The sequence below is a fragment of the Rhinopithecus bieti genome, unplaced genomic scaffold (assembly GCF_001698545.2).
Source record: "Rhinopithecus bieti isolate Rb0 unplaced genomic scaffold, ASM169854v2 scaffold_6708, whole genome shotgun sequence".
In the NCBI taxonomy this organism is placed as follows: domain Eukaryota; kingdom Metazoa; phylum Chordata; class Mammalia; order Primates; family Cercopithecidae; genus Rhinopithecus; species Rhinopithecus bieti.
Window position 1 is genome coordinate 3,790,872 of NW_016806329.1, and position 9,321 is coordinate 3,800,192.

The 9,321-nt window shown below is 43.2% G+C and overlaps 1 protein-coding gene across 1 annotated transcript in view; it reads left to right on the plus strand.

Annotated features, from left to right (window-relative positions):
* Window positions 1-2,950: 2,950 nt before the first annotated feature.
* The window catches only part of UNC5C (unc-5 netrin receptor C), a 394,905-nt gene continuing 388,534 nt past the window's right edge, over window positions 2,951-9,321 (plus strand). The window contains exon 1 of the mRNA XM_017875500.1: window positions 2,951-3,417. Within this exon, the coding sequence (XP_017730989.1) occupies window positions 3,294-3,417 (124 nt within the window). The 5' untranslated portion in view covers window positions 2,951-3,293. The remainder of the gene's footprint in view (window positions 3,418-9,321) is intronic.

Consider the following 9,321-nt stretch of genomic DNA (forward strand, 5'->3'; position numbering starts at 1 on the left):
ATGTACATATACCTATATATATACACACATATATGTACATATATAAAATAAGTGTCATATGGAAAATCAAAGTCAGCAAATAATACTTTGGATGGTAGATTGTTGCTATTTTAGGTAACTTGGTCAGTGAATGCCTCCCTAAGCAGTGTCATTTGAGCCCAGATCTCGGTGACATTAGTAAGCCTATTCTCAGGAGCCTATAAAACACTATTATTTCTCTCATGAGGAAAAAATGTGATGATCAACAAAAGTAGGCAGGATGTTAATCCACAAGACAAGTTTCATCTGTATTTGTAGATAGCAGGAAACTTGCCTGCTGTGTAAAGCTGATCTATTGCTGGTGTTTTTCCTGTCATTGGTGTGGTGCTGTCACTCTCCTCTCCCTTTTCTACCTCATCACTCTATACACTTCTCAAACCATTCTCCTGCCATCTTTAGGCTGAATTTCAGTATTTAACTACATTTCCTATTTTAATCTCTTATTTATTTTAAGGAACTAATTGCATGTGGTATCTGTCACTGAGTACCTCAATGCCCCAAACAGGAGTAGGTGACAATTTCAACCTTCTTTAGCTGTCCTAGACTTTGAGGAGTCTTCCCCATTGAGCTTTTTTGGCAGGAAATCAATCAATATTGATTGAGTACCAACTATATATCAGGCTCAGTTTAGGAACTGTGGTTGTAATAATGAACAAAGGCAAAATCTTTGTCTTAAAACAGTTAAATTCTAATGTAAGACAACAGGCAATAAAATTGTAAATAAATAAATAAGTTTTGGATGTTGTTGATGTGATGGTGAGTATGTGTGGAGATTTCTTAGTATTTAAGCTGTTGTCCTTCTTAGTAAAATTATACATATAGGTAAGTATAATAATCCTTGTGAAGTCATTCTCAAAATACTTGACAAGTTATTAGTGGCCTCAATACACCGTAAAATATGGTAGCTGCTGGCCACATGTGACTATTTAAATTAAAATTAATTAAATAAAAATTTCCAATTCACACTAGCCACATTGCAAGTAGCCACATGTATCTCATAACTACCACCTCAGAAAGCACAGATATGAACAAGTTCTTCATTCCAGAAATTTCTGCTGAAGAGCACTGGTTGAGATAGCATGAGGCTAATGGGAATTTTTCATGAATGGTAAGAACAGCAGTTTACAATTTTGGTGTAAGGCATTTTACATATGTTTAATCTATATAATCCTCAAATAACCCTATGAGATAGTTCCTGTTACTAGACCCATCTTACAAGTTAGGGAAGAGAGGCACCTAGCTTTAATGCTCAATATCAGTCAAGTAATAAGAAATGCTAAGAACTGAAGGCAGTCTGGTGCCAGCACCTACCCTATTGTCAAATATCATGATATCTTGGTATGGAGAAGATGAAGAGAGTAAGGAAGAGTTTTGTGTGGTGGACAGAGTCTCCACAGAAATAAGAAGTGGCCGGTTTTGTCAATGTCTTTGGCAAATACTACCTTTCTGGATCTCCCTGATTCATCCAAGATAGGTCTTATTGCGTAGATGGGGCTGTGCAGGCAGAATCATAGAACACTAGAACTTAAGAGAACTTTGAAACTATCAAAATGTTTCACAAATGAAGAAACTGAGACATTCACAGGTTACCTGACTTACCCAGGGTAACAGTAGTTATGACCACAGCCAAAATTAGACCTCATGTTTTCTGCGTCTGTGTGTGCATGTGCATTTACACATGGCCCCCTTGGCACCAAGAACAGAAAATTCCCTGATGTATTGTTAGTTTAAAGATATGCTAATCTTGGGAAATGGTTTTCATTTTCCCAAAATGCTGTCTGTGTCTGCGTGTTGACCTTTTAATAAATTCACTTTCCTTTCGTCTAGTCTTTCCTTATTTTACCCACCCAGTCTTGCATCCCTCCTTCATCATGACAACAGGGATTCACAACCCGGCTATGTAGACAATTATTTCCCATAGAAAGGTAAACAAATTCATAGCAGCTCGAGTTCTTACACACACTATTAGAAATTTTAAAAAACATGTTATAGGTTCCATCATCACTTTGAATATCTACAAATTTTGCTTTGCATTTTTTTTCTAAGAGAGTTTCTTCCGGTATCGCCTCACCACCCTTGTCAGCCACCAAGATGCACGCAAAGAAAGCACTGTTGCAGAATGAGTTTTCATGGAGCTTTTAGTTTCTGTTCCACTGCAAAGGGGTCACACGCGCTCAGAACATAAAGCAGTTTGACAGGCGCTGACAACCCCAGGACAACAGCGGGCTGGAGCACTGAAAAAGCTTCATGCCTTCTTCCCCAACCAAGAAGGACTTCAGTTCGAGCCCGCACCGGCTTCGTCAAACGCAAGACCCGAAGTCGTAGAGCGAGTCCAGTCCCAGGGAATACGGCTCAAGCTTTGCCGGCGCGGCGAAGAAGGTGGCAGGCGGCAGGCTGAGCTCCACCGGACACAGCCAAGTGGCCCAGGGCGCATCCGCTGCACTCCCGGCGTCCGGGTCTGGCGCACCGCGGGAGGCAGGCGCGCGGCCACTCTCCGCAGCCGCTTCTTCCTCTGGTCTCTCTCGCCTCGGCTTCAGCGGGCAAACCCACAGCTGGTCTCCACCTTCCGCCCTGGGCGCTGATCTCCCTCCAATCCTTGCTTACATAAGGCGGGCGGGCGTGCTCCCGCCCCCCTAGCGGAGTTGTGCTGCGCCCTCTACGCCTCCTTGCCGAGCGCCTTCGCGCATCCGTGCGCCCTACTCTAGGATGTGACCCTCCTTGGCCACCCAGCAGCGACAGCCGGGACATCTCTCCGCCGGCGTGAGAACACTGAGATTGGAGACCAGAGCGCCTGACGGTGCCCAAGCTTCCTCCCTCCGTTCCCTCCTCCTCCCACTCCCCACTTCAACCCCACCCCACCCCGGTGTCTGTGTGTGTTCCTCACAGGCGAGGGGACCCGGAGAGCAGTCCAGACTCGGCGTGCGGCGGAGCTGCGGCTGCTCCTGCTGCTGGGGGGAGCGGCGGAGGTGGCCGCCTTGCGCCTCCCTGGACTTCCCAAGTGGGGGCAGAGCAGTCGCTCGCGGGAGACGTCAGTTAGAAGGCATTGGAAAAGAGGGACCTTCAAACTCCTCCTCGGCGTCTCCTCTCCTCCCCCTTTTGGCCCCTGCCCTTGGAGAAAGTGGAGTGTGGCGCTTGGTTGTCGTTATTTCTTCGGACTGCTTCGCGGTGCACGGATTCAGCTTCTGTCCAGTGGGGCTTTTCAGCTGTTTGCGCGTCTCTCTGTTCCCCCCTCCCCCGGCACACCTCTGTCTACGATGAGGAAAGGTCTGCGGGCGACAGCGGCCCGCTGCGGACTGGGACTGGGATACTTGCTGCAAATGCTCGTGCTACCTGCCCTGGCCTTGCTCAGCGCCAGCGGCACTGGCTCCGCCGCCCAAGGTAAGGGGGTCCGCCAGGCTCCGCGGCCACCTCCCTTCGCTTCTTCCTTCCCTGCTTCCTCTCCTCCTCCCCAGTTCTCCTGACTTCCTCAATTTGCCTCATTGCTCTCAACTGGAAACCACTCTAAATTCCACTTTCCCAACTAGTCAAGAAGCTTTATTATTATTAATGTTTAATCTATCTTCCGAGATGGGCACGAATGGACCGGGGACGAACGGGGTGTGGACACGCATCCGATCCGTCTCCATACGTGTGGGAGCCTGGGGTGTCTTGTGCACTTTCGGCTCCGCAAGCGCACGTTGTTGCATATTGTACACACAGAGGTTTGGAGAGACTCTCGGTGCGGGTCACTGTGTGATATACCGTAGATGCATCCCGAAGCGCATAATGCACAGAGGCTCCTCGCGCTGTGCCAAGGCTGGGGTAGCAGGATCTTCATTGAGTCTTTGAGCACACTAGACCCCGAAGGGCGCTCAGCTAAGGAAATGTGCCCATTACTGTCAAGGACTCCAAAGCATCCGTCCCCCTCGCCTGCTGCTTCAGGTGCTGTGGAAATACACAGCCCACCAAAATCCGCGTACCCGGCTGGAGGCAGGTCCGGGGTGTGCATGCCTCTGCACTCATACATACCCCAATTCATGCCTGCCTCTCACCAGGGGACGTAGAAATGAAAAATCCCAGAGCTCTGGGGGAACCGGCTGGTTGTTCAAACCGAATCCGAAACTCCCTGGGGTGGCCGACCAGTTTATAACTCTGACATTTTAATTTAACGCCTGTGAGCTTTAACATAAGTGACCGGAGCCCTGGGCGAAGCCGGGTTGGGAAGTGTGTGGCCGGGAGTTGGCGATGGGTAAGGGAGGAGGGGAGGCTCAGGAGCTGATCGCCCAGCTCCATTCTTGTTCCCCTAGTTTGAAGTGTTAGCAGCAGCTCCCAGCCTTCCAAGCCAGGGAAGCTGACTGGAACGGAGCGGAGAAGAAAGAGCCAAGGCTGACCCCTCTGCGGTCTCTCTCGGGTCACCTGCGCCCCAAAACTTCTGGCCAAGCCCAACTCCTACCTGGGTCTCTTAGCCCAGTTCAGTGGTGATAGCCGGCTCAGGCGAGGCGGCTCAGGCGAGGCAGCTCAGCTTTTCCTGGAAAAAGAGAGGATGAAGGAAGCTTAGGCAGCATTCAGAGGCAATTCAGGGATTCTCCCCTCACTCTCGGTTACTATTATTTCCAAATTTGGAGAGTAAAGGGAGGCTCTACGGTAGCCCCAACTCCCCAGGTAACGTTCAGACACCCTAGGGGTTCTGGAGAGCATTCCCTCTGATCTTAGAGAGGGGCTGGGGATGGGGGTGGGGTTGTTGGAAGTGGAGGAGAGCGCCTAGCATAGGAGTGTGGTCTGGGTGGGGAGGTAAGTGATTAGCAAGGCTTTGTGAATTAGCGATAGCTTCTTCGGGAGTAAATTTTCCTGCTGCCCTGCTAAGTGGCCCTGCTCATAAATCCTTCCTTCCCTTCTCCCCAGATGCCTCCCATCCCCGAGGTTCTGCTCTTGTTTTCTTATGCACACTTCCAGAGTTCATCTGTCTGTCCATTTAAAAAGGAATCTCCACCAAGAATCATGGCTTGTGGATTTCCTAAAATTGATAACAAGTTCTCAGGGCGCTAGCCAAGGATGCTTAGAGGGGGGTGTTTGGAAGCTTAAGTGAACAACCTGATGAATAGTCGTGGAATCAACCGCGTGACTCCCTGTGGAATTCGCCTGCTGTTATTGGGCGCACAAAGGACTGAGCCATGGAGGTGGGTGGTGGGAGAGAGGGACGGGACACGGTGAGAGAACTGTTTGGGAAAAGGACAAGTTAAAGTCCCCAAAGATGTCAAACAAGAGATAGGATTCCTGCTGAGAGCTTACAATAACCAAATTAAAAAGACTGGGTAGAAAAAGGATCAATAAAGATAATCAAACAGGAGATTGTAAATGGATTAATATTGAAAGAAGAAGGGAGAAGAGATTAAAAAGAAAAAATGCTTAGGATAGACTGTTTTCCTCTTGCACTTTTTATAGAGTAGGCAAGTTAAAGATTGGAGACTGAGTCTCCTCTTAAGTGGAAAAGAAAACGTACTCTGTTGGGTGTGTGCATTTCACTGCAGTTCTTGTCCATTTCGTTTATTTAGTTCCTTCAGTTCTTGATTAGCGAAATTTTTGTTTGAATCTTATGGTCTATAAAATGCACTATTCTACCACTTTTGTCTTTGTTATCCTCCATGTTCCAGGGATACCAGCTCTTCCTGTGTTGTCTGTTAGTTATCAAAGGAAGGATAAAGCACCAAACTCCACTATCAGCTACTATCATCACTGCAGTACATTACCCCAGCCTGTTTGTCTTGAGCCACTATTAACACTTTCCTCTCAGAATCACACATTTTATAAATGGTCTGATGGTCAGACCTCCGTTCCCTTCTTATTCTTCTTCTTTCTGCTTTCCTTGGACTAGAACACTAGCCCATACCCTCAAGGTATGATTTCCTTGTGATGACGACTTAAAGATCCAAATGAACTATTTCTTATGAATGAAAGTCCAAGTGCAATTAACATGGGAAAGTTAATTTAAGCACTTTACAATGTGGATGAGGTTTTCATTCTGTTGTTGAAGTACTGCAGAAATTAGAAGTATGTATATATCTTCAGATATGATCAAGGAAACAACAGACATTTAAGATAAAACATAGAATAGGCATTATTTGTGAGTGTACTGAGTTTTGTAACTGTGGTTTAGACAGCAGTCATTTTAAATAGGTCCTTGGGAAATTCTCTAGGCTGTAGGCAACAACTTTCTCCTTTCTGGCTATGCTCTAATTGTTTCATTCAGGATTGCTGGGAACTCCTAGCTCCAGGGAATTTGCAGTGTTTCTGACTTCCAAGAATGAAAGATTTTACTAGTAAAAGGCAGTGTGTGTGTGTGTGTGTGTGTGTGTGTGTGTGTGTGTGTGTGATCAGTGTGCTTCTGAATTAGGACCCTCCTAGTTTATAAATGCATTTTATCTGGGCTACACAGCATTGGTATGCTGCTTATCTAGCACCAACTAGTGTTTGAGTGTTAACACCACCAAACTCAGGACAAAAAATTACTGAAGTCTCTAATCAGATTGGGATAATTCCCTATTATCTTAATTCATAGTTTAAAAAAAAAAAAAAACATGTCTTCCTACAAAAGAGTAAAAATTCCTTTATGCATGTTTGCAGATTGGTGTGGTATAAACAGACAGTCAACAATGAAGACAACTAAAGTTCATTACAATTCTGTCGTATACGTTTCCATTGTAGGAGTACAGAAAATTTATGAATTCACATTAGGAATATACAATAAGGAAAAGTAGGCTAGTTTACTTCTGTTTAGAACAATAATTTTGTGTATTCTAGCTTAGAGAATGCTTAAAAGCTTCAAAGAATAAACTTTCCAAACACTTGCAAAGAATTAGGAATCATTAGATTATAACTGACATTTATTGACTCCCTGTATTCTGGATACTGAGGGTAAAGAGTTAATTAAGACAGGGTTGTCAAACGCCTCTTATTGTAGTTTGGGAGCTGGTTGTCCTAGTCAGAATTCGTACGGGTCTATTTTAAGCAACCCCCCTAAGGACATGAACAGGGCATGAGCTTTACTAAGCAAACCCTCTTAGCTTATTTAGAATTATTGTTGAGACTTAAATATAACTGTTCTCTAATGTATGCTAGGTTCTCCAATTAGTGCAAACAGCAAGTGTGCTCTATTAGGCCTTAACTGCGTTAAGCACTTTTCTGATTTAGGTCATGGCTTTGCAGGAGCAGCAGAGGGAGTCACTCTCAGAAGAAACATTAAAATTACAGGCTGCAACCACTTCAGGAAGATAATGGGGAAAATTGTGGGGTTTGAGATTGAGCCAGCGCTATTGCCTTGCAGTTTTAGCCTACATATTTTTTTTAGTTTGACTTTTGTATTTGTGGCAGTTAAAAACAAACCTGTTCACATTTCCTCACAAATTAGAAACAATGTTTTCTTTAGATAAAGCATGGTATTAGAAGTAAAGTTCTTAAACAATTATTGTGCACTCATATTGCATCCCAGACTGAATGCTATTTGTTGGAAACGGAATGTTGTGAGGCAGTTTCAGCCCTACAGGAAGACAGAAGTAGAATCATGGAATTATAATTCACTTTCTTAAGTATAAAAGTGGACACAGGTATAGTACTTTCTGGATTCAGACATCCGAAGACAGTAAACATAGGTCAAGCTAGGATTCTAATGTGAGTGGTGGTGGGGTTTCTAAAATTTCTACACAGAAGAACTTGGAGCAGTGATTTGGCTGGAAGTTGTATGTTCTTGAAGCTAAGTTTGCGTTGCAACAGCATTTTACTTAGATTTAATGCAAGTTTCATCTGGCTCTGGGGAGGCAGGAGCTAAGAGCTGTTAGTGGTATATGCCCATTCTGTCAGTTAACATGGTGCTTACCAATGCTTCATAATACTGCTTCCAGCACCTCCAGCTGTGTGACTATGAGCAAGATATTTAACGTTTCCGTGCCTTAGTTTCCTCACATATAAAAATGAGGATAATATATACTACAGGTTACAATTAGAGAAGCATTTAGCTCATAGAATATAAGTATTATTCCTTAACTTCCAATTCTACAAACCATTGGCAAAGAAATCTAGATGTAAAAGAAACTAAAGGTCAATAATTTTGAACTCAGTATCATGATAGCTGCTGACACTGCTTCCCCAAAAGCAAGAAATGGAGCTGTCTGAAGAGATGCTCCAAAGTAGATCATTGTAAACTCCTGAACAGAGCACAGTTCTCTGAACAGCCTGTGGGAATCTCATTCCCTTCCACAGCCTCTTTTCTTCCCTTCTGTTCTCTCTGGGAAAATTAACCTCCTATTAGTTCTAAAAATGCCATGTTAAGTCACTGCCAGTTAAGTCCTTGCAAGAAGCTTGTCCTTGACTTTCTTTTTTCTCAAGGAATACTGCAAGATAACTTTTCATAAATCCATGAACACTATTACAGAAAAAAGGTACACCCCAGGGTTTCTGATAAGGGTTTGGGGAAAATCAGACCTTTATGTGAATGTGGACAGTTTTTCTTTAAAAGAAAATGGACACAAGTGTATACTCTAAATAACATAATTGGTTGTGTGTTAAAACAAAATAAACAAAAAATAGGTCAACATGAAGGCAAAGCAAATTCACCAGAACCTTCATTTATTCAAACTATATTTGCAATAGGAAGTTTTGTTATCCTAATTTAAAACAGCATAGATAATCTAGATGACATATATTTTGGTGAAATATTTGCATTTAATTCTTACTGTTTAATGGTTATGGCTATTCTTTGCATGTTTGGAGCAAATGTTTTCTGTCAAACTTTTGAGATAAAATAAGAGATTTGTAGGGCATTTTATGTTACTTACAGTTTAGATTTTCACCTACAAAATTGTCATTCTGCTTCTATTATTGGTTCTGGTTCTGTACTCTTTCTTTTTTAACCTGACTTCTTAAACATATGTATGGATGCTTCTTTGGTTTCATTTCTTACTTGGATTTGTTATTGCTTATGTATTTGTGGAGGAGGGCTACATGAATATGAGACCTTTGGTATTATTTCAGTATCTCTTAGCTCAAGGATGTTTTACTCACAGAAACTCGGTGCTGTTTTTTATGCTACTTTGAAGCAGAGTAAGTTTGCTTTGAGCGATATTCAAACATTAATGTTTCCCTTTTTTCTAGTTTCTAAAAAAGAAACTCAGTAATAGGATAATTTATAGTTTCTCTTATTTTAAATATTTGTTATTTTCAAACTTATGGAGATTTTAATAAAAACATTTTATAGTAATACTTTTATGAGCTAACACGATCAGAAATAGAAAACTTTTTTTTTTTTTTTTT